The 24804-nt window shown below is 37.1% G+C and overlaps 1 protein-coding gene and 1 non-coding gene across 11 annotated transcripts in view; one reads left to right on the top strand and one right to left on the bottom strand.

The window, feature by feature from the left end:
- Nucleotides 1-24804, top strand: part of CADPS2 (calcium dependent secretion activator 2) — a 513662-nt gene that overhangs the window by 256719 nt on the left and 232139 nt on the right. For all 10 annotated transcript variants that reach the window (XM_044387950.3, XM_044387934.3, XM_044387928.3 and 7 more), the window contains exon 7: nucleotides 14303-14414. In XM_044387950.3, coding sequence (XP_044243885.1) covers nucleotides 14303-14414 — 112 coding nt within the window. The remainder of the gene's footprint in view (nucleotides 1-14302; nucleotides 14415-24804) is intronic.
- Nucleotides 12417-12518, bottom strand: LOC113267553 (U6 spliceosomal RNA). The gene has a single exon (XR_003320846.2). It is a non-coding gene; the product is annotated as a U6 spliceosomal RNA (small nuclear RNA).

The following is a 24804-nucleotide window of genomic DNA, read 5'->3' as shown; positions in this document are numbered from 1 at the left end:
GTCTTTTCTCTTGAGTATTGGGGTTTTTTTTTTTTTTTACTTTTTTCATTTTTGTATTTTAATTCCAGTTAACATACAGTGTTATATTAGTTTCAGATGTATGATATAGTGATTCAACAATTCCATATATCACCCAGTATTCATTCTAACAAGTGCTCTCCTTAATCCCCATCACCTGTTTAACTCATCTCCCCCACACCACCCACCCACCTCCCCTCTGGTAACCATCAGTTTGTTCCATAGCTAAGAGTCTGTCCCTTGAGTATTGTAACCAATGCCGGTTATATCGAGGTGGCTGCAGTGAGGAATAAGCCGTTTAGACAGCTGTAGCTGCTAAGACAAATCCTAAAGGTAGAAAACGAATGCAAGGAGTCTTCCATCTGAAAGTGAAGGTCACTCTTCAGCTTGCCTCACACGGTAGTATTCATTGCATTTCCTGCTTCTCCCTTCCCCTACAAGCCCAAGTCCTTAAGGGCTGGAGTCTGTGTTCCTTCATCTTTGTATCCTTCACACGCAGCTCTATGATGGGCACGTACTAAGTGCTTATTACAGATCCGTTCCAGAGGTTGCACAAGTGAGGACAAGAATGACAGAAAGTGTCCTTATTTAAAGATTCCTTCAAGTGCCAGTGAGGTAAATGTTAGAGACACCCAGAGTAAGGCAGCAGTTTCCAGTTCTTTAAAACCCTAACAGGTTTTATTTTTCTTTTAACCCGTGAGTCCCAAAATTATTTTCCAAAATATCATTGTGAGCATCCTTAAGTTTTAAAAGCACGTCTGTGTTGCATTTATGTTCTAGGGTTATCTCAAAACTTAGTCCCTGGCCATCAGAAATCTGCAAGCAGGGATTTCTTTTCCTGAATAACCTGGGGATAGGTCTCGTGGGAACCAGGAGCAGCAAGTGCCAGCCGTGACTGCTTAGCTGGTGAGGATTGCTGGACCGGGTTGCTCCTGAAGCCGCTTGCAAGGACCTGCTCTGCCGCGCAGTGCTCCAGGGCCCGGTTTCAGCCGCCTCCTTGCGTGGCATCCTGTAGCGTCTGCCTGCCTCTGCTCCCTGCACTGTGCCTTTTTTGAGCACTTTCTGCTTTTTATGATCTTCTCAACCCCCTCAGGAAGGATCTCAAGGAATTCTGCCCTCTGAAAATCTCAGATATTTGTGTAATTCAGAAACTTCTTTCCTCCCAAGCTCCTCCTGTGCAGTCGAAACGTCTTTTTATTTCGCCCAAAGAAACTGTCATTTAGGAAAGAGAAAGTTTTATCTGCAGGGAGATCCCCAGGAGGACCATTCCGAGGAGAAATGAAGTAAACCGGGATAGATAATTCAGTCTGGTATTCTCTTTAAAGCCCCCACGTTACTGCTTTAAGGACCAAGAGTCTTTTACCTTGGGAGAAGCTGGAAACATTGGAGGAGCATTTGCTTTTAAATGGAAGCCATTAAGAATAGATGCACTGACATTATAGAACCGTAGCAATTCCAAGGTCTTCAAATCAAGAAAATATTAGAGGGAAAGCATTTTCACACCCGTACCAGTCTGGTCTCCAAGGGCATTAACCTGCCTGGAAGTTCTATCAAAGTAGAGAATAATTATTGGAATATATCTGGTAAAACAAGTACTAGTAACAGATGGATTTTCCAATTTACTGGTAACAATATGCTGTACTGATTAGTGATAATTATTAGTTTGAAACCCTATATTTTAAATTTCTGTAGTACATTTTATCTTTAAGGGATAATGCATTCTTTCACAGTTGAAAGGTATGTTTTTTTTTCCCCACAATCATATTTTACTTTTGTGTCAAAAAAAAAAAAAAAGGAACAAACCAGGCTGATGCTCTCGTATTACCTCAAAATTTAGGTTATAACCCCAGTATGAAGATACATTGATAAGTATGTGTAGGTGATTAATTATTGGTTTATGCAGTATAGTTGTGCTCATTTCTGCACCAGTGCATTTTATTATTTGAACCTCTTTCTAGAGATTTGTTGTATAATACACTTCATGCTTTAAAGTTACTGTAGCTTATATCAGTTATTTCATATTTCTGTAGGTGCTTTAAAATCTTGGCTTCCATCTTATAAAAAGTGACACTTTTTTTGTACTGCTGTACTGCCTTGACCAAGTAAAATTGTAATCCAAGATATGACAAATGGTTCTCTTTAAAATTAGATGCTTCAAGCTAATATCTTTGAACTACCCTGCTTTGAAGGAGAGAAAGGAAAATGCTTGTGAGGGATTATATCTTCTATTTTTTCTGAAACCTGATTTTGTGCTAACATGCTTGCTAGACTTTCCCAGAAGAAAATGGTATAAGTATAATATGATTACTCTGGATATGGAGGTTTAATGGCATGAATACTTCACAAATGAAATACAGACTTTAGAGGATAATTTTATCCTATTATTCTTGAGGCTTTAGCAATCTTCAGCAAAATGGGAGCTGTCTCTTTGAAGGGAAACGGAAATGTCCGAGACACAATAAGCTAGAATTAAGGCGAAGCCCCTGGAATATTTCTCTTATTATGAAAGTGATCAGTACCTACCCCAAGTCATCCCCAAATATTTTTCTTCCTCGAAGTGCAAAATATCATCCCAGGGTTTCTTCTTTTGCTACGTTGAAGAGAGAACTTTCTATTTTCTTTACATTCTAATCAGAAGTTTTAGTGTAGCATTTTGGAAAGATCATCCCAGAAGTCTAGTGATAAAAATTAATTTAACTGTAAAGGATATATTCTGGTCCTTCTGTTAAAATTTGCTTCATGTCAGCATTTTAGACTGAATTATTTTTTAAAGGAAGGCTAAAGTAATGTGCAAAATACTTAAGATTTAGAGTAACACTCAGGTTATAACTCTCCTTATCCCGGTTGGTCTCTTGCTAATAATCCTCCCTCCTTTTCTCCATTTCTCTCCCCCTCGCTTCACCACCCCCTCTTTTCCTTTTGCTTCCCCTCTCTCTTCCTCTCTCTCTCCTCTTTTTTGTCATGTTTTACTATTAGTGGAAGCCTCTCTCTTTGTAGTTCCTTATATTGTCTGGATTTTAGTGTTGCCTTTTTATGAAGTTGATTAAACTTTAATGTTCCAAACCATCCCTTTTTTTCAGGCCCGTATCATTTTGCTTGTGCAGTAAAGCTAAAGTAGTACTAGTATGGATACTAGTAACAATAGTCATTCCATACACTCTTTCTGTATGACAGGTGCTGTGCCGTGTGGGCGTAAACATAATTGCCTTCATTAGTGCCTCACCAGTTTGGTGAGGCAACGAGTGTAACATTACGCTACAGGGTAGGTGAAGGGGGCCTGAGACCTCCCTGTGCATTTCTTTGCAATTCTATCTGAAATCTGTATTTCAAATTTTGGCTAGGGGGAGGGTTGTTTTTGTTTTGAAGATCCCAGATTCCAGACTGGTTGGCATTCTTTTCTAACTTGATACTCTAACTTGATCGCCCAGGTTCCCTGTGCATGTTGGAAGTGGTCTTTGAGTCCAGAAAGTGTGTCTGGGGTCTGCCCTGCTTAGCCGTCTCTCCACCGCTGTATGCTGCTGTGGGCAAGGGCTCTCGTACTGGTTGATTTTTTTTTTTAATCAATCTGACCCCCCCCATCTTTACATGTAACTATTTAGAACAATGTTATATTTATGTAGTTACTTTCATTGAGGGTGTCTGTATTTGTATAGCTATACAGAATAATTCCTTCAGTTTTGTTGAAAGAATAGAGTACTTTGTCCTAAATAACAGTGTAATTTGTCAGATAAATGTTACCTTCATGACCTAGAAAGCCATGCTATGATTTCATTCAATGAAAAGCTATATTGCCAAGCTATATTGCCTTAGGTATATTAATGACCTCTATAGTGCAAATTTGATATCAAATTGAAATTTCAAATATGTTTAAAATATGTCAACGACAGTAATAGCAATAAGTAAAGCAGTTTTTATAAACACTATTCATCACCGAACTTAAACTAATTTCTTTAAATGTATAGGAAATTTGTTTTAATAATATACTCAATGTATTTTTAAAGGAAGTTTAAAATCTGTCCTACAGATTATTAAAATTGAAAGTGAAGGATGTTCGTTTACAACAAAATTTTTCAAATCCTAACAAACTTGGATTTTATATTACAATGAATTTTAAAATTTGGACTTTCAGTAGAACAGGGCTCTGTGCTGCATTTACATAGGTATATTTCTTATGAATCAACTTTTAAAATGACTTAGTATATTCTTTTATATGTAATAATAGTTTAAAATCTTGGGCTGTCTTAGAATTCTGTCCTTGGTTGTCTTTTTTAAAGAGAGAGCCGGCGTGCGCGTGCACAAGTTGGGGGTGGGGTAGGGCAGAGAGCAAGAGGGAGAGCAAGAATCTGAAGCACGTTCCATGCCCAGTGCAGAGCCAGACATAGGGCTGGATCTCACAACCCTGAGGTCAAGAGTTGGACACTTAACAGACTGAGCCACCCAGATGTCCCGGTTTTTGTCCTTTCAATGTTTATGTAAAAACAATTGTATATATGTGAAGATGTCTTTGCAGCACTTTCGCAGTAGTTGGAAACAACCTTAAGGTCTAGCAGCAGCAGAAGAGTGATTGAATAAATTATGGCATAGCCATACAAAGGGGGAATGCTTTACGGTCTTAAAATTGTGTAAAGTCCATGTACTGATAAGTGTTATATAACACTGATAGTGTTATATAAAAGCACAAGTTATAGAGCAATTTGAATATCCCATTTATTTAAAAATTAATTTAAAAACCTGTGTTTAGGTACACACACGGATAGAGATACATATAGGCCTAGATTCGTAAGATACAAATTCCTACCATCATGGAGTTTTTAATGGACACCCTTCATAGATACATTCATTCTTGTAGTTTCTACTGTCACCTCTGTGAATAACTCTCAAATCTGCATCTTTGTTTTCAGCCTTGTAGCTAAAGTCCAGACCTGAATTTCCAGCAACTTATTGGAATCAGACCCTCGAGTTTTCAAATAAGTCCCTTCGCCTCTTGTAGTTTTAACCATGGTAAATGATGCCACCAGCCATCCACATTTCTGTAGAAATGTAGTTATCTTAACCATTCTATCCTTTTCTTTGGCTTAAGTCCATCAGTAATTGGTAAACTGATACAGTTGGGCCCTGGGAAATGACATAGAAATGTTGAACTTTTTAAATATCAAAAGCTGCTCTTCCAAAGTGTCTTCTGCTTAGAAAGACCTTGCCATAAAACTGTCTTAATTGTTCATTTTAATCAGAAATGCTGTATTTAAAAGAATTTGGTCAGTGCTTAATATTATTTTTAGAATGCTTTCAGCGTTGTGTTTTTTACTTACATAATAGACTCTTAGTAATTCTTTTTAAACTTCTCAATTTTAAGTTATTCAATTAAGGAGAGATAGCGCTGTATAGTTATAATAGTGACATCTTGCATTTACTTTGTATATTTTACCAGTCCTATGAATGTATCTGTTTTACATACACATCTGTTTCAGAATAGTTTTAGTGTATTCCTGGCTATTTTGAGCAGGACAATGACAGAAAGATACCAACAGATACTGGCAAGGGATACAGTTTTCTTTATGTAACTGAAGCGTACTGAAGCTCACCTGCATACAGCTGCATGAGCAGGGACACAGCTGTGTGCTCTCGGCCAACCAGGCAAGTTTCCCGGGCATCCAGACCCAGGGAAGGCACACAGCTGCAGATGATACTGTTTGACACTCCTGAGGATACATAGCATCAGGCCTTTCTGACCAAATCACTGCATCCCATTCTCAAGCATTGCTATTACCTCTTGGTCCCTCTTCAAGAGCTTGTGAAGAGTGTTCGTCTACCTTGTCACCAAATAGGAGTAATTAAAAGTAACTCAAGGCAATCCTGAATGTTTATCATGAGTTAGGTGAATCTAAATCAGTTTGGGGGACAGATCTCCTGTAGGACAGCAGAAGGAGACCTCAGACCTATATGAAATTGATTGCAGAAAACTTGGGAAGATTTTCTGTTTCCTAAGTGAATATCTAAATCAGTGCTACCAAATATCTGATGTTTGAATATTTAAATTATGAGCCTAAACTTCGTTGAGGCAAATATTCTTGGGTAAATGTTACATCATTTTAATCTTAAAATGCCTGCTATGAAAATGATCTATAGTTGGATTGTTAATATTTTTCATGCTACAGTTATTTTAAGAATTTTATTTCTTTCCCTGTAGTTAGATCTTTTTTTTTTAATTTATTTATTAGAGAAAGAACACAAGCAGGAGGGGTATGGGGGAGTAGAGAGAGAGAGAATCCCAAGCAGACTCCCCACTGAGCACAGAGCCTGACAAGGAGCTCAGTCTCACAACCCTGAGATCCTGACCTGAGCCAAAACCAAGAGTCGGATGCTTAACTGACTGCGCCACTCAGGCGTCCCTGTAGTTCGATCCTTATTTCATGTTTTCTCTTATAAAATAAGTGATGTATTTGAAATTATAGATCATTGCTGACTATTTTAATAACTTGGTTTTTGTAATAGAATTAATGGAAATTTGGTAAAGAAAATATCATTTAAAAGCAATCACTAGATTGAAAATAAGGCAAAACTATTATTTGTAAAAAGAGTTTATAACTTTCTTGTATACCAGCAATTGTCAGACAATGTAAAGGGCAGATTCCTTAGAGTTCCAAAATATAAAATACTATGAAATGACTTTAACACAGAATGTGGTAGGAACTACATAGTAGGGAAAAGTATGACTTTACCAAAAAATATTAGAATAGATTTTAATAAATGGAGAGAACTCCCTTTTTATTGAATAGAACTATAGTAAGTTGGAAATGTTCTATTTCCTTCTTGTTCTCACCTGTAACCTAATCTCATAAAGCTGCGAGAATTCAAACAGTATAGCACAGCTCAGGAGATCGATTCTTTAGGACAAAGTTTAACATCAAACCCCAGTTTTTATAATACCATATATATATATTTGACTTCTAAAACTAAATGAGACCAGGATAGATGAAAATTTAAGGTTTAACATCACTATTAAATTTTAGACAACCTGAAGATTTAAACAAACATGTTGAAGAAATAAAGTTAATATTTATATAATCTTTGGTTAAGTAAAGACTCTTTAAACAGGATGTCAAAATCAAACTATAAATCAAAGTGCTAGAACTTGGCTATCTAATATTTTAAAACTATACGTTTAAAGAAAAGCCATGAAAAGTGTTAAATAGAAAGTAACCAGCTGTGACAATATTTACCATATATGGTATCAGAAACAGTATGTCTTTAGAGGTTTTCTTAAATCAAAAGAAAGCCTACTAGAGAGAAAGCCTAATGTAATATATAAATGGACAACTATAATAAAAGAGCAAGTCATAAAAGAAATTCAGATGACTAATAAAGAGAAAATGCTCGGTCTCAGAAGTAATTTTTAAAAGTGCAGTTTAAAACCCTGTTCAATTCTGTATGATTGGATTTATTATATTTATGAGTTTATATGTCTTTCTCCCCTACCAGCCTGAGCTCATCTGGGACAGGATCTGTTGTCTTGATTTTTTATTATTATTTTTTTAATGCCCGTCCTTTCCCAATGCCTGTCACACAGTTGGATGGATAAAAGGATGGAGAGCTGGATAGATGAAATAGTTTTTGAAGTTATGTATACCCTATTCTTCAGTGCTGGTCATAAATGAGGAATGTAGGTTGAGCCTGTTTTGAAGTTTTAGCTTCTGTCATCATGTGTGCATTATACGTTCACAATAACAATTTTGAATTGAGGGATTTGGATGATTTTTTTTTTAAGATTTTATTTATTTATTCGACAGAGAGAGAGACAGCCAGCGAGAGAGGGAACACAAGCAGGGGGAGTGGGAGAGGAAGAAGCAGGCTCATAGCGGAGGCGCCTGATGTGGGGCTCGATCCCGTAACGCCGGGATCACGCCCTGAGCCGAAGGCAGACGTTTAACCGCTGTGCCACCCAGGCGCCCCACATTTGGATGATTTTTGATAACTGTTACAGTGTTAATGATTTTCAACATACTTTGAAACAAATATGCTAGTAATTTCTGAGAATCCTTTTAGGTCACGGTTTGAATCTAGTTCTACAGTTACTCTTAGAAGCATGTCAGGAACCCAGGGCAAGGTTCAGAGGAATATATGTTAACAGTACATAATCAAATTATTTGTCATCTATCATCTATTAGAATATATGTTCCAAGAGAATAGAGACTTTGGTTGCTGACACTATTATCTGGCACATTTAAAGTACTCAGTAAGTTTTTTGAAAGAGGCCCAGATTGATTTGGGTCCTTTTTTCTCCCCCCACATTACATCACACCTAGCCTTACATCACCTTCATAGCCATCATTTTAAGTAGCAGCAACATATTCCATTGTGTGCCACCTAATTTACATAATCTTCCCTTCATATTAGATATCTCAGTTGCTTACTTTTGCTTTATGCATAGGCTATAGTGAATATATTCCTGCTTATAGTCTTTCCAGTACTCATGATTATTTTGTTAGGGCAAATTCTTAGAAGTAGCTTTGCTGGATGGATAGACATATACATGTATTTTGGCTCATGATATGAATTTCCAGTATCCTTAATTTAATAGCAAATACATAATTAATGTCCGTTATTTCAGTCAGTATGTGAACTATTCTGTGTTTTCATAGCCAGGAAGTCCTGCTGTCCTCGTAAAGGTGCTTTGTAGATATTTTATTCTTTTGAAGATTTACATTGAAAGTCTGAATCCTCATAAATAATACATTCATAGAAGTAGAAAAAGGCAATGTATTTTGAGTCAAAGCAAATTGACAGCAAGGGTAATGTATTCTTTTATCACATAACACAGAGAAAATAGTAGGAAGATAATAATGGTATTAATTCCTGAAAGTGTTTAAACATGCCAATTAGGTAGAAAACGAGGAAATATCTTGGTGAATATTGAAAACATTCACCTATTCTATTACCTTCTTCTCTCCTTCCTTGACTCTTTGGGGATTGGGGTGCGAGGAATTTTGTTTTTAATTCATGTATTGTACAATTCATACGCATTTTCTTTTTTCTTTTTTTTTTTTAAGATTTTATTTATTTATTAGACAGAGACAGCCAGCGAGAGAGGGAACACAAGCAGGGGGAGTGGGAGAGGAAGAAGCAGGCTCATAGCGGAGGAGCCTGATGTGGGGCTCGATCCCAGAACGCCGGGATCACGCCCTGAGCCGAAGGTAGATGCTTAACCGCTGTGCCACCCAGGCGCCCCTCATAAGCATTTTCTAACTGTATATATCTTACTAACTTTTAGTTTTTATAAGAGAAATTATCAAGGGGGTGCCGGTTTGTATTCTGGAATGTCAGGGTTTATAAAGACTATTAAGTAGCACTGTATTTATATGTATGCACCCCTTTAAAATTGCACATTTTTGTCAAATATCATAAAAGTTTAGTCCTCTGCCTGTTACAGTTAAGATCTGCTGGTATCCTTGTGCCTTTGCTTCTCTCTGCCTAAAAGCATGCTTTTTATTTAATTCTCTCTCTTTTCACAGGAGCTGACCATTAGCATTCCATGCTCTTCACTCGGGAAGTCCCAGACCTTGTTAGGTAGACAAATTCTTGTGGATTGCCTACCAGGGCCTGTGATAGTCCTGTAGCTTGCAGGCACAGCGTTTAGGAGTGGATATCCTGGATTGCTTTCAAAGTTCTAAATTAGTCTTCCTATTAACTTCATTCAGCTCTTTGTTTTCTAATAAATTACTGGCTTTACTTGCAATATGCGATTAGGTTCGTTGTGTGACTTCTCTAAGCATGTTTTCTACCCTACTACCATTCCTTGCGTAGTGTTCTCTAATATTACACAAATCTAATGGTAGAAAAGTAATTATGGCCTTCAGATTATAAAAGATAAATAGTTCATATTCAAAGGCCATGGTTACTATTAAATATTTTTACATCACCAAATTGGATACCAAAGGTTGCCAAAAATATGAAAGGAAGTTGTCAAAATCTCTATCTTGATGGGAGATAATACTTTTACCTTGCTATATTAAGGATATCAGAAGATCAGTAATGATAAAATAAATTTAAATAGCACAGTTAAAGAGCCCGATCTAATGGCCACATATACAACATTGTACCCACAGTGGAGAATACTTTTTATTTCCATGTACTCATGGAAGAGTTAAACACCCACATAAACACACACACATGCACATATAAGCCTACATATTTTGAAATATATAAAAGCTGGTTTCAGTTACTTCAGGAGATTAGTATCCTGCAAGTTCTATTATCTAACCTAATGTAATAAGCATAGGACTTACTTGGAAAAAGTAAAACTTTGTTTATAAATTCTAGAAACACACCTGTAAAAAGCTAAATAATAACAAAAATAACATAAATTTGTGGGACACTGTACCTAAAGTGGTTAAGGGAAATCTATAGCCTGAAATGCTTACAATACTAAGCTTGAATGCTTAGAACAACAGAAAGGCTTAAAATTAATGAGCCATGCATTCAAGTTAATAATGTAAAACAGTAGAATTAACACGGCTAAATTACGATGAATAAAAAAGCAGAGTTTAATGAAATAGAAAACAAGCATGCAACAGAGGAGATCATCAAAGTCAAGCAATAGTAATTGAAAAGAATAGTAGGACAAACCTATGTCAAAGTTAAAAATGGAAAAAATATTAAGAATGAGAAGAGATACGTAACTACCACAGATGCCATAGATGGAAAAGATAAGAGGTATTTTACAACTTTGTGCAAAAACTTTTGAAAAACTTAGATGAAATAACTGTTTTTCTAGTTATGTATCAAAATCAGTTCAAATAGAAAACTGGAGTAGTTTTAGAACTAGAACCAGTGAAGAAACAGAATCAGTAGCAAATATCTGTCCACAAAGAAACACTGGACCCAAACAGCTTAATGGGTAAATTCCAAGAACAGATAATTCTCATTTTTTTTTCAAACACTTCCAGATAATAAAAATGTGGCACTGTTCAACTCATTCAAAAACGCTAGCATAATAAAACCAGGACAATGCAGGAATGTAAATCTACAAGAAAAAAAAGGAAATCTGCAGGCCAGTCTCAATCATGAATATTGATGCAAAATGCCAAGCTACAGCATTCTAAATCTGTGTTTAAAAAAAAAAGAAAAAAGAAAGAAAGAAATTAGGTTTATCTCTGAAAAGCAAGAAAATGCTAAAGTGCTGCAATTACTGATCCCCTCAGTAGGTACAGGAAAAGTTTAATAGAGCATTCATTTCTGGATTACAGATGGGTAGAATCGGTGATCTCTATCTGACATATATGATATCTGTGGTATATCTAAGACCGTCCATAAAATGTACCTGCATCTGTGAAAGAAAATTCAGGACATAACTGATACCCCATAATATTTATCACATATCTGATATATGTGTATAAAACACATACTCTGATTTATTTGTGGGTATCTAGTGAACTAGGAAGAGAATTTCCTTTACCCATGAAAGACCAACTACAAGACACCTGGAGCAATCAATGATCACCTCTAGAGGTAAAATGTTAAAAATATTCCCTTTAAAAGGAAATTTAAGACAATTATTAATATAGAACTCAGAATCCTATCTACTCTGGTAGTAGTGTGGGGTTGGGATGAGAAGAGGATGTGACCAGCGCAGGGCACAAAGAAAACTCTTTTGTTATACTGGTATGTTCTCCCTCTTAACCTGAGTGGTGGGAATGCTAATTTTTATTCTTTAAACTACATCTCATTTTTGGTCACTTAATGTATGATTTACGTAGTAAAATGTTTTTAGTGAGTAAATGAGAGATGTCTAGTGAATAAAGATTTAGAGATGTAGGGGTGGAAAACTTTTCCTTTCTTCTAGCTTCTTTGGCTGGTCTAATAATTGACATAAGGCACATTAACAGGAGAAAAACAAATTTAATTTGTGCATATATGAAATATGAGACTCACAGAAGTGACCAAAGCAGACAGCTTTTGTATTTCTCAGACAAACAATAAATTTGTGAAGAATTGACAGAGAAGTTTGAGCTCTCTGGGGATAGTAAGTTAGTAATAAGGGTTGTTTATACAGTCTCCTTGGCCCCAAATTCCCTGTTTTTGGTAATAAAGATGTTTTCTACCTCCCAGTATGGGTGGCTGGGGCGGGTACCTTTCATGTGGGGGATGGATTTCCTGCTTTCAGGGGCACAAAGGAGGAGTCAGATTATCCTTGTTGCACTTACTGTTTAAGTAACTTTATTTCAAGATAATGGACCAAAATGGCATATATTGGAGTGGCCTGTCCCAAACTATTGAAGAATAGTTGTTGAAGATGTGTGTTTATGAAGGATCGGAGGTAGAAGGCAGTTTTCTGGGAGTTCACAGGATCATGAGTGAGCACAATTCTTTACATATGCATTGTTGTTTATTTGTCTTACTCTAACAGAATTGGCAGCGCCGTTCCCTTCACGTATCATCCCAGGGCCATGCTCATCTTGTCTGTATTGTTCCAATTTTAACATATGTGCTGCCGGAGCGAGCACGCATTTCCCTTCATGGAAATGGCAGGGACATGGGGGTAAAAGATGAAACTCACCAGGTCCCCCAGTGATGGTTAACGTGGTTGTCAGTGTTTTTCTCTTTGGAGAACTTCATATTGCTGTAGATGGGGAATTACAAACAATTGTAGAAAACGGTATAAGTACTTTCGAGGGATTTTGACATCAGAGGAAAAAAAACTGAGTTTTGATGAAGAGAATTAGTTTAGAAGATGAGCAAATTCTATGTAGACCTTTTATGCTGTGTCTACATGGATACTACAAATCTTTGATTTCAGTTGTAAGAAAATGTCTCAGAGGATTGGTTTTCCACATTTAATCACATGACACCAAATAAAGACGAGTATGTCCTGGGAATCTACTCCAGAGTTGCCATCTGGATGGCCTTGACCATTCACAGCTGAAGAGCCCACACACTAAATTGAGAATTTTTCTCCCTTATTTTGGTTCTGAATTCATTTTCATTTTTAGTTTTATTTTAGCTCTATACTTTATCTCAGACCATCTTAATTCTATGAAATGGCAAAAATTCTTTGCTAACCCCTTTTTAGAAGTCTAAAATAAAAATTAAGCTGCTTTCCATCCTAATTGAATCTCTCTCTTCCCTCTGGCATATGACTTTAATTTCAGGAGAACAAATTGCATCTAGATACTAGTTTCCTTGGTCACTGAAATGGTCTCTGGTTTACTATACACATATTACGTACAGTGTTATCACTGCTGTGGTAGGAGAGGAAGACGTCACAGTTATTCAATTTTTATTAGACTTTCCTCCATTTTTTGTATTTCCCAAGCTTTCTGAATATGGTTTATAAAACAAAGTTCAGATAATGCCTTGAAAAGGTAAATTCGTTTTCTAAAAACAATGTAAGAAAATCCATGTTTTTATATGGCGATTTATTTGGAGCAAGAATCTTTATTTTGTTAAATCTCACTTTCGTGTGTTTTTCTCAGTGGCATGTTCTTCCTGCTGTGCTGCCTCTCGTGTCTGTGGTCTCAGAGTTATGAGAAATATTGATAAGATTTTTTAATATCAGGCGTGTGCCAGGTGCGAGTTTGTAAATACACTAGGATGAATTGGTGTGTGGTGACTCTGAGATGCTACTAATTAAAAGATAAGCCAAGAGAAATGTTATTTTGTTATGATGATTTGAAAAGCCAGATGTCGACAGACGTACTCCCTTCTTGGGAGAGTGTATTGGGAAATTAACTGCAAAACGTTCATATTTTTATAATGCTTATTTCTTTCCTTTTGATAGGAGCTTTTAAAAAATCATACGAAGTAATAGACTTGAGATAATTACCTCCACTTTTTAAAATATAAAATATCTAGTAAAGACTTTCCAAGAAGTGAGGGAGTAAAGCCTTCAGCATGCAAAAAAAAGTTTTCCACGAAACTCTCTCTTATATAAACAAACTTCTAGCAATTTCCCTCTAGGCAGCCATAATAATGGGATTATAATTTGTATTTGAATAAATAATAGACTTCAGTGGCTACGTATATAATGCTTTACCTTAACCTAAATTCTCATTGCACACTGTCTTTTATACTGTAATGTGCTAATTTTTGAAACAGCTTTGTAATTATTATAAGCTATAAAGCTTTTATTTTTCTTCTTGACTGTGCCATCCGTCAGAAACAAAAGCAAAGATAAAAATCTCATCGAGCCACAAAAGAGTCTGTATTGCTTAATGGGCCTTCTAAGGAGATAATTCTGTCTGGGGGAAAAATCTGCATTTTAAAGAAAATCTTTGTTACTTTATTGCAGATGGGGAACTCAAGGTGATTTCACCACCACCCATCCTCGGCCTGTGGTCAAAGTAAAACTCTTCACGGAAAGCACTGGGGTCCTGGCCCTTGAAGATAAAGAACTGGGAAGGGTAAGTTTGCTCAGTCCTGTGTGTTTGAGGTCACACAAGTTTTACTTCTTTCAGTTCACAGTTAAAGTAGACCGGTATGTAGCGTGTGAATTTTCTGTTTATAAACTACATGAAACTATTTATTTGCAATTTTCCATGGTCCCAGATTACAGCTCCAATTTATTAAACATAATCGTCAGTAACATAGAAAGTAGTGTGATAGGCTTTGGGTTTGTAAAGGTTGTCTATAGAAGGTCCTAGTCAGGGACCCATTTTTCTTACACATATACTGCTCAGTGGCTGTGAATAGTACAGGCCAACTTGTCCTTCCTGGTGAGAGATAAGTGTCATTTAAACATTTCTGTCCATGAGTTAAAAGCAGCATCTTGGTATTTGAAGTCATCTATTTATGTCCATTATGATGAGGCTGATTACCGAATATCTCTTATCTCTCCTATTTTCCCTGTGAGAAGGTCTTTTTCACACATCTTTCAACACTGAATTTTTTATCCTATACTCACTTCATACCTAGAACATATTTTTCCTCTAATGCCAGTGTCCTTCCACTACAGTTCTTTTGGCAGTTAAAAGCATTAAGATTAGGGTAGATTTGTGATCTTAACACCTCTCAGTGTGAAAGATGGTCTGCGGTCTCATTTATAAAGCAGACGTGCTTCAGTGAGTAGGCTATCAAGTTATCTTCTGTAACATGGCTCTCTCTTACCCAGCCCTGAAGACTGAATTCATAGGTATTTTCCAGAGAGTAAAGCCTTCAGAAATCTTCCTTGAAAATTTCCGGTGATGATTGACAGCTCGTGGTACTAGATGTTGAAGGATACTGGGATCATTTGGCATATTGGGATTTATTTCCCCCAAAGTTGTGATTTCTATTCATTTCAAATCCTCCTGTTCTGTCTCCTTTAGGGTCTTTCCATTTCTAGGAATTTTGTGAATCTGTACCCACACTCCAGAAATTGAGAGTCAGCAGCCACATTCCAGATTTCGTCTTCTGTTTCCTTGTTACATGTATTTGTTAAGACTTACCATTCATTCCTGTGCTTACAGATTTGTGCATTTACTCATTCAACGGAACTATTCAGTAGCATAATCTCCCAGAAGAGCCCTGGAGATCACCTCGGGTCTTACAGATTTATGAATCAGAATTTTTCATTTAAACTATTATTCCATTAATTTTACCCTATTTCCTTAGGATAACTATTTTTCACTGCCGAACAGCAGCCATTTTAAGTCTAATGCTATAATGGAATTATTTAGATATTTTTAATTCATTTCTCTGCTGGCCATATATATATTTAAGCAGGTTTTAAACTGGGTATGTAAGTGGGATGTTTTCCAGTCAGTTGTATGTCTGAGAAAGGCCTCACGCTCCTTTGCTCCCTTCATACAAGATGACTTTCCTTTCTGTACGAGAGTTTCTGACCCCAGCACTGCCGATATTTTGAGGAGGAAAATGCTTTGTCATTGGGAGCTTTTCTGTACCCTTTTATACAGCAGTATCCGGAGGCCCCAGTCACATGCCAGTGGTTTACCCAGTGTGAAGATGATCAAAACTGTTGACACATTGCTAAGTGTCCCCTGGGAGGTGGGCAACATCACCCTACATAGAGACCCATTGACCTCTACTAATGATCTGAGTAGGTTCCATGATGAGAATTATCACTTATGTGTTAATGACTTCCAGCTTTTTATTTTCCTTTCTTGGAGCTTCGGATTTGTATATCCAGCCTGCATACTTGGTATTTGTAGTTGCATGTAACAGTTACCTCAAACTAAATATTTCTAAAATAGAACTTACGATTAGCACCCCCATAAAGTCTTTCCGAGAGGCCGTTTTCAAGCCAGTGACCTTGACATACCCTTTGTTGCTCCTTCCTTCACCTTAGTACTCCCATCTGTTTGCAAGTTCTGTCCGCTTTCCCTACATTTATTCCAAATATATCCACATCTTAATATCTCCTCTACCCGAATTCAGGACACCATCCTTCCTTGCTGGTAATAGTTTCCTTACTGCTTTCCCATTGATCATCTTGTCCCCTCTGATCTAGCTTTCACACTTCAGCTACTATGATCTATTCAGTTTCAAAACAAATCACATCATTCCGCCCTTAAAATCTTCCAGTGTCTTCTCATTTATTTGGCATAAAAATCAGACTCCTCATAGTGTAGCATGCCCAAGAACGATTCTCAAGGTGGGACCCTGGACCAGCAACATCAGCAGGAAAATTGTTAGAAATGCAGATTCTCAGGCCTCGCACTAGCTCTGCTGGACCAGAAACTCTGAAGGTGGGGTACTGCCGTCTGTTTAACACGGTCTCCTGGTAATTTCTATACACACCAACACTGAAGCACCCTGCTGTGCGTGAACTGACCTCTTCCTCTAATTTCATCTCCTATTATAGCCACCTTGCTTACTGTCATCTTTCCTTCATACTCGGCTTTCTTTCTGTTCCTCCAACATACCTGACTCATTCCTGCTTTAAACCTTGGGTCTTTAGATGGGTTATAGTCTGAGCCCATGCACGTACACACACAGAAGAAGCTGGTGATCCTCTCTGGGTGATAGAGCTACTGGTAAGGTTTGCTATATATTTATATACTTTTATACTGAGAAATAGGAATAGTTGTTTTTTTTTAATGTGAAGGGAAGGAGCTTACATGATCTTAAATTTGCAGTCTAAAATTTTATAAGTAGATATCTGGAGAGATTAGTTTTAAAGTGAAGTTTTCTAGTTAAAATTTTATATACCTGTTGAATTCAAAGATGAGCAACACAGTCCGTAGACATAGATTCATACCACAGGGGTATGCCGCCGCTCTACAGCTGGTAAAATGGCTAAGGTACAAGAAAGCTGACAATGACAAATGTTGACAAAGATGCAGGACAATAGGGACTTAATGTCTGCTGGTAGAAATGCATAACTATACAGCCACTTTGGGAATACAATTTACCAGGTTTTTTTGTTTGTTTTTAAGTGAAACATAGACATGCCATATTACCCAGCAGTTGCCCTCTTGGATATTTACACAAGGGTTTATTGGTAAATATCTGTATGGGAATGTTGATAACAGCTTTATTCATAATCACTAAAAACTGGAAGCAGTAAGAGGTCCTTCAGCAGAGGAATGGATAAACTGTGGTACATCCATAAAATTCTATTCATTGATAAAAAATAAATAAACTTTTCATTTGTGCAACCACATAGATGAAACTTCAGTGCGAGGGAAAGAAATCAGACCCTTCGCCCCATTGAATAATCTTTGAGAATGGTAGTAATATCCCATGTTGAGACAGGAAGGTGAGAATCCACTCAGCAAGTGCGAGAGTCGGTATTTGAACTTGGGTGTTCCAACCCCGAAGCCTACGTTTGAAATCATTAAAGAGGTCACCTGATAAGATGAAGAAATTTGGTAGTATTTTACAAATTATGGTATGAGTGTGGGCCAATTTAATTTCATGGCTTTTAGCAGGTATTAACGAGGTATTATTTAAGCTAATGCCATTTTATGCATAGCTCTTGAATACATTTTATATCATTTTATGCCACGGTTTGCATATTAGTACAGTACTCTCTGGCTGTGCTTTTATATGTGACAGTGCTTCTCAACTCTGTGTGCATAAGAACCTCCTTAGGGAGTGCATGAAAAGACTCAACCTGCGAGCCCACACTTTTCTTTTGGTTGGTTTGGGGTGATTCCAGACCGGAGTATTTTAGGTACTTCTCAGGAGATAGTATGTGCAAAGAAGGCTGAGAAGCACTGGTGCAAATAGTATCACTGGGCAGCCAGGGTTGAGAACTAGTAAGTCCTAGGGATAAGAAAAAAATCTATAGGGGCGCCTGGGTGGCTCAGTCGTTGAGCGTCTGCCTTCGGCTCAGGGCTTGATCCCGGCGTTCTGGGATCGAGCCCCACATCAGGCTCTTCCACTGGGAGCCTGCTTCTTCCTCTCCCACTCCCCCTGCTTGTGCTCCCTCTCTCGCTGGCTGTCTCTCTCTCTCTCAAATAAATAAAATCTTTTAAAAAAAAGTCTATAGCATATAGTTTTATAAAATGATAGTTCAAATTTAAGTAGGCATTGGGCAGTGGACAGTAAGTTTCTTTGGCAAGTGCTTGTAATGTGAATTTTGTTTGTAGATGGCAGGTGCAAATACCTATTTATGGAAATGGAGGTGGCATATGGAGATTTTTCATCTGAATTGGTGGCCAACCCTCCACCAGGTACCTTAGGGAATACCTGGAGGCAGAACAGTGAATTTTTCATATTATGGGCTTGTCCTAGCAGGCAAATAGAGGGCCAGTCAGGCACCCGAAAGTATACGGTTCATCAATGATACCGTAATAGTGCTGGATGGTGACAGATGGTAACTATGCTTGTGGTGAGCACAGCATAAGGTATCAACTTTCAGATCACTATGTTTGTACACCTAAAACTAATATAACATTATGTGTCAACTATGCTCAAATAAAAAAAAAACTTTAAAGATGATTTATCCCTAAAACTTTAAAAACAAGGCTTACCTAACATAGCCATATAAAAATCTAAATAATTATGTCACAGGGCATCTATATGTGGACAATGAAGTTTCCACTGAGTCTTTGAGAATGAATTCTTGCCCTCCTTAGTAACTTTTAAACTTGGTGCAAGGTGTTCTTGAGAACAAAATGAATTTTTTTTTTTAATTTTTAAAGATTTATTTATTTGAGAGAAAGCAAGAACAGAAGCAGAGGGAGAGGAAGAGAGAATCCCAAGCAGACTCCCTGCTGAGCGTGGATTCCGATGCAGGGCTTGATCCCAGGACCCTGAGAACATGACGAGCTGAAATTAAGAGTCAGATGCCTAACTGACTGAGCCACCCAGGTGCCCCCCAAGTGAATTTTTAAAGTTTCCACCAAAGTGACTTTTTAGTTTTAGAAGCATTGCTATAAAGATGTTCTAAAAGTCTTTAGAAAAAGCCTAGTGTCTAGTCATACTCTTTAGTTGAGGCCATGGTTCCACATCATTGGTACACACAGAAGGATGCTAGTTCTTTGGCGTCTCTGAGGATGGAGACTCATACAAATCAGAGAACCTATTTTCCCTTACGGTGCATTGGAGCCAGATCATCTTTCTTCTAATTTGATTAAATAATATTTTAAGATAGCAAAAGACTTAACAGTTTGCTTACCTATTAGGTATACATTGGTAATATTCTTGAAATTAAGGTTTTCATTTTGTGTATTTTTTCACCTTTTTCCTTGAATATCTGTACTTCTATTTAACATTTCTTGAGATGTTCATACCTCATGATTCACAGTGACAGTCATCATGCTTGTTTTAGAAATACAAATACTATATGGAAATAGCAGCTGGTGGTTAATTTCAGATACATTTTAAATACTAAGGTGAATTAGAATTGCTGAATTGATTACTCCATTAAAATGAACTATTATCTTTCAGGCAGCTTGTAATGGCTTAGTGTAGCAAGTAAAACTTAGCTTATATATTTGCCTTTTTTATTGAGTTGTTTCTTCTGTTGGCTTTATGAAGCATCAAAGGAGATCTGTCTGCAGAGTGATCAGAATATGCATGATTTTTGTTTTTGAATCTTGACAAGAGAAGTGATACAGTGGTGTGTTAAAAGGTCTGTCTTCTTGGGAGAGAAATACTGTCAAGAGCTCTAATTAACTGGTCAGTCTGATTTTCTCTTTCTTGCCCCTCTGGTTTTTCTAGCGATATCCTTTTCTGTTATTCTCAAGGGAGAATAACAGCTTTGGGTGAATTGAATTCTCTAAGCTCTTCATGAATGTTAAAACTTTTAGGAGCTACTTTAATTATTTTAGCCAGACTTACCATAGTTAATTGGATACCCCATATATAACTGGTTAGATCCCATTGAGCTTAAACTTTTCTCTTAATTGCCTGGTTTTGTACACAGTCATCATAGAACCGCTGATTTCAACATACAAAGTAATAAATTAGGAGTAGACTACACATGTTTTGAGTAAGCATCCTAACCATTCAAAAATAAATATACAGTTAATCACTTCAGGGCTTTTTCCTTCACTCAGTCAAAATTTATATTTGAGGATTAAAAAAAAAAGTTTCCAGCATTATATGGACTTGATTCATCTACATATGAATCAAGCATTAGAGAAGCTGCTAGTGAAATCATAATAAGTATTTTTCTTCACTTTGAAAGCAGAACTTAATATCTAGTTTTATTGAAATCCCAGCACTGGATGACTGCTACCGTGCTCAGCGAAATAACATCCTCTACTGCAAAGTGGAATACTCATTTGCATTTCATGTGCCTAATTTCAACTCACCCTATACCATGGATGTTTTCTGGTTTTAGCAAGGAGTGTAGCTTCTCTGAAACTAAAAACCACAGAAAAGATCTCCTTCCTCCTTTAGTCCATTCATGTAGCCATTTGTCACAGGACTCTGCTGTCCTCTCTGAAGAGCCATGCCAGTGACAAGAGGCAGGACCACAGATGGGTGGAGAGCCAGAGATAAATCATACACAGTGCACATTCTTTCTACATACTTTTTCTAGCTGCAATTAATTATGTCTGGCTCATTAATCACATGCTGTGAAGAGTTAGAGAAGACTTATCATTCAGAGTCTGACTTTGAAGGAAGGGAGCCTCCAATAACATGCTTCAGCTGTTAGTGACTCTACCTGGGACCTTCTGTAAGGGGTTGGCTGGCATCTTCACTGTAGAGGTAAAGGAAAGCATTTTCTTACTTTCTCACATTCAGGAGGGTGAACAGGTTATAAATAGGATCCTCCATGGTGGGTCCATGTGGGTGATTATATTAGCAGAAGTTGACATTTCAATTTCCCCATAGTAATAGAGGTCTGCCTCTCTCCCAGAAAGAGCAGATATTAGACACATACACTATACTTAGCTCTTATTTCTAATAGGCGTGTGTTATTTCATTATGGTTTTAATTTGCCCTTCTCTAACAACTAATGTAATCATGTTGAACATCTTTTTTTTTTTTTATTTTTTTAAGAATTTATTTAATTTGACAGAGACAGCCAGCGAGAGAGGGAACACAAGCAGGGGGTGTGGGAGAGGAAGAAGCAGGCTCCCAGCGGAGGAGCCTGATGTGGGGCTCGATCCCAGGACCCTGGGATCACGCCCTGAGCCAAAGGCAGACGCTTAACGGCTGCGCCACACAGGCACCCCCATGTTGAACATCTTTTGGCATGCTTGTCATCCGTACATCATCTTTGATGAAGCCCCACCTTTTTTTTTTTTTTTTTTTTTTTTGAGCGCATGCATGCAAGGGCTGGGGGCAGGGGCAGAGAGAGAGAAAGAGAGAGAGACTCTTAAGCAGGCTCCACACCCAGCACAGAGCCCAAGCAGGGCTTGATCTCATGACCCTGAGGTCATGACTTGAGCCAAAATCAAGAGTTGAACACTTAACCGATGGAGCCACCGAAGTGCCCTGATGAATCCCCAATTTTTAATTGAGTTGCTTGTTGTTCTTGAGTCTGGAAAAACCATAATAAATTGTTTACAACTCCTTTATCAGAGATATGCTTTCTAAATATTCTCCCAGTCTGTAGTTTGTCTTTTCGTTCTGTTAAAAGTGTGTTTCAAAGTGCAGGAGTTTTTAATTTTGATGAAGTCCAGCTTGTGAATTTGTTTTTATGGCTCATGCTTTTGGTGCTGTGTGTAAGAAATCTTGGCCTAGCCCAAGGTCAGAATTCGTCCCTGTTTTCTTCTAGAAGTTCCATGGTTTTAGATTTCCACGTTTAGATCTTTGATCCATTTCTAGTTAATTTTTGTGTGTTTAGAGCTATGTATAGATTGAGGTCTACTTTTTGGACGTATGACTACCCGGGTGTTCTGGTACTGTTTATTGAAAAGACTTCACCGAATTTCCTTAGCGTTTTGTTGCAAATCAATTGTATGGGTCTATTTCTGGACTCTCTAGTCTGTTCCATTGATCTGTTTTCCTGTCTTAATGCCAATGGTGCACTGCTCTGATTAGCTTTATCGTAAGTCTCTCATACAAAGGACTGGTAGTTCTCCAGCTTTGTTTTTGTTTTTATTCTCCAGTTCTCTTGACTGTTCTAAGTTCTTTGCTTTCTCCTATGAATTTTGAAATCAGTTTGTAGCTGCCTATAAAAAACACTGAGTGTATTTTGACTGTGATTTCACTGAATCTGTAGATCAGTTTGGGAACTGATCAACAGTATTGGGTCTTTCGACCCATGAATATAGTATATCCCTCCCTTTATTTAGGTCTTTCTTCATTCCTCATAGCAAGGTTTTGCATTTTTTTAAATCTGATCTGTCATTGAGTATTTCATGTTTTTGATGCTATTCTAAGTGGTATCATTTTGTTTTAATTTTTTAAATTAGATATTGCCAGTATATTGAAATACAGATGACTTTTCTATATTGATCTTGGACCCTGCAGTGTTGCTGAACTCCCTAGTTGTAGTAGCATTTGGTAGGTTGTTTTTCCATAGGCAATATTATTGTCTAAAAATACACTTTGGCTTTCCTTTCTAATCTAGATGGTTTTAGTTTCCTTTTGTTGCCTTATTATACCTACTAGAACCTCCATACCGTGTTGAAAAGAAGTAGTGAAAATGGACATCCTTGTCTTGTTCTCAATTTTTTTTGGGGGGGGAAGCATCCAGTCTTTGTTCAACATTAAGTATAATATTAGCTGTGTAGGGTTTTTTGGTAGATCCCCTTCACCAAGTTGATAAAGTTCCTTCTGCTAATTTTTATTTGGGCTGTGATCTTTATTATTTCTTTTATGTATCTTGAATTTAATTTATAATACTTTTTCTGTTTCTTAGAAGTGGAAGGCATTGATTTGAGAAAAACCTATTTTTTCTAAACAAAGTATTTGGGGCTATAAATGCCCATTTGCTAATTATTGTGTTAGTGGCATCCAACAGCTTTTTGTCTTTTTTTTTTTTTTCATCCTTTTGAAAATACTAAGTTTTATTTTGATTTTTTTCCCTTTGGCCGTAGGTTATTAAGCATGTGTCATTTAGTTTCCACATATTTTAGGGTTTTTCCGAGTTCTGTTATTAATTTCTAATTGAAGTCTGTTATGATTAGAGAATATACTTAGAGAACTTTGATCCTTTTAAAATTTACTGAGGCTTAGTTTATCACCCACAATATGGTCCATCTGGTGAATGTTCCACATGCATTTAGAAACACTGTGTATTCCTCCACTGTTTAATAGGGTGTTTCAGAAAAGTCAGATAGTTCAGATTATTATTCAGATCTTCCATATCTTTATTGGTTTTCTATATACTTTTTTTTATCAATTTTTGAGAAATTGGTATTAATCTCAGTATAATTTTGGACTTGTTCTATCATTTTTTTTCTTCTTGTATCTTGAAGATCTGTTGCTCAGTGCACAACTATTAATGATCTCCATGTCCTTTTTATTAATTGACTGCTTTTTCATTATGAAATGACCTTCCTTATCCCTTGTAATATACTTTGCTTTAAAATATACTTTATCTTAGCCGTCCCAGATTGTTTTAAACAAGTGTTAGCATATTATCTTTTTCCATCCTTTGATCTATTTTTTTACTTGTAAAATATGTTTCTTTAAGCAGCGTATAATTGGGTTTCTATTTTTTATTCAATCTGGCAATCTTTTAATCGTTATTATGAGTTATTGACGTGGTTAAGTTTAAATCTGTCATTTAGCTGTTTGTTCTGTCTCTCCTGTCCTTTATTCCCTTTTTTCTCTTCTTTAGACTAATTGAATGTTTTTATGGTTCCATTTTTTCTTTGTTGACTTATTATCAATAACTTATTCTAAGTGTTGCTTTAACTCATCACAAATGATATAAGACTGTATGTAGTGTAAAAACTTACAGTAGGGTATTTCCATTTCCTGTCGAATGTGGGGCCTAGGACATAGTATCATTTCACCAACATCTAATAGTTTCTGACCTACAATACATGTCCAGTTAATGTTGGGAAGATGAATGAAGAAATGAATCTCTTGAACTTTGCCTGATTCCGTTTCATTTCTCCTATGCAAAATTGTGGTAGACAGTAGAATAACTCCCTTCGTTTGACTGCCTGAGCTTCCTTACCAAGTGAGAAAGTGCAACAACTGCAGAATAATGTGTGGTGTAGATCCTACAGAAAGAGTGATATTCTAATATGTTGAGCCCGTCGCTCTTAATACACGGAGGAAGCAGGTTAGAACATCCTCAAGTCCTTGGGGCGCCTGGGTGGCACAGCGGTTAAGCGTCTGCCTTAGGCTCAGGGCGTGGTCCCGGCGTTATGGGATCGAGCCCCACATCAGGCTCCTCTGCTATGAGCCTGCTTCCTCCTCTCCCACTCCCCCTGCTTGTGTTCCCTCTCTCGCTGGCTGTCTCTATCTCTGTCGAATAAATAAATAAAA

Source organism: Ursus arctos, unplaced genomic scaffold, assembly GCF_023065955.2.
Source record: "Ursus arctos isolate Adak ecotype North America unplaced genomic scaffold, UrsArc2.0 scaffold_3, whole genome shotgun sequence".
Classification (NCBI taxonomy): domain Eukaryota; kingdom Metazoa; phylum Chordata; class Mammalia; order Carnivora; family Ursidae; genus Ursus; species Ursus arctos.
This window is presented reverse-complemented; position numbering and strand designations above follow the sequence as displayed.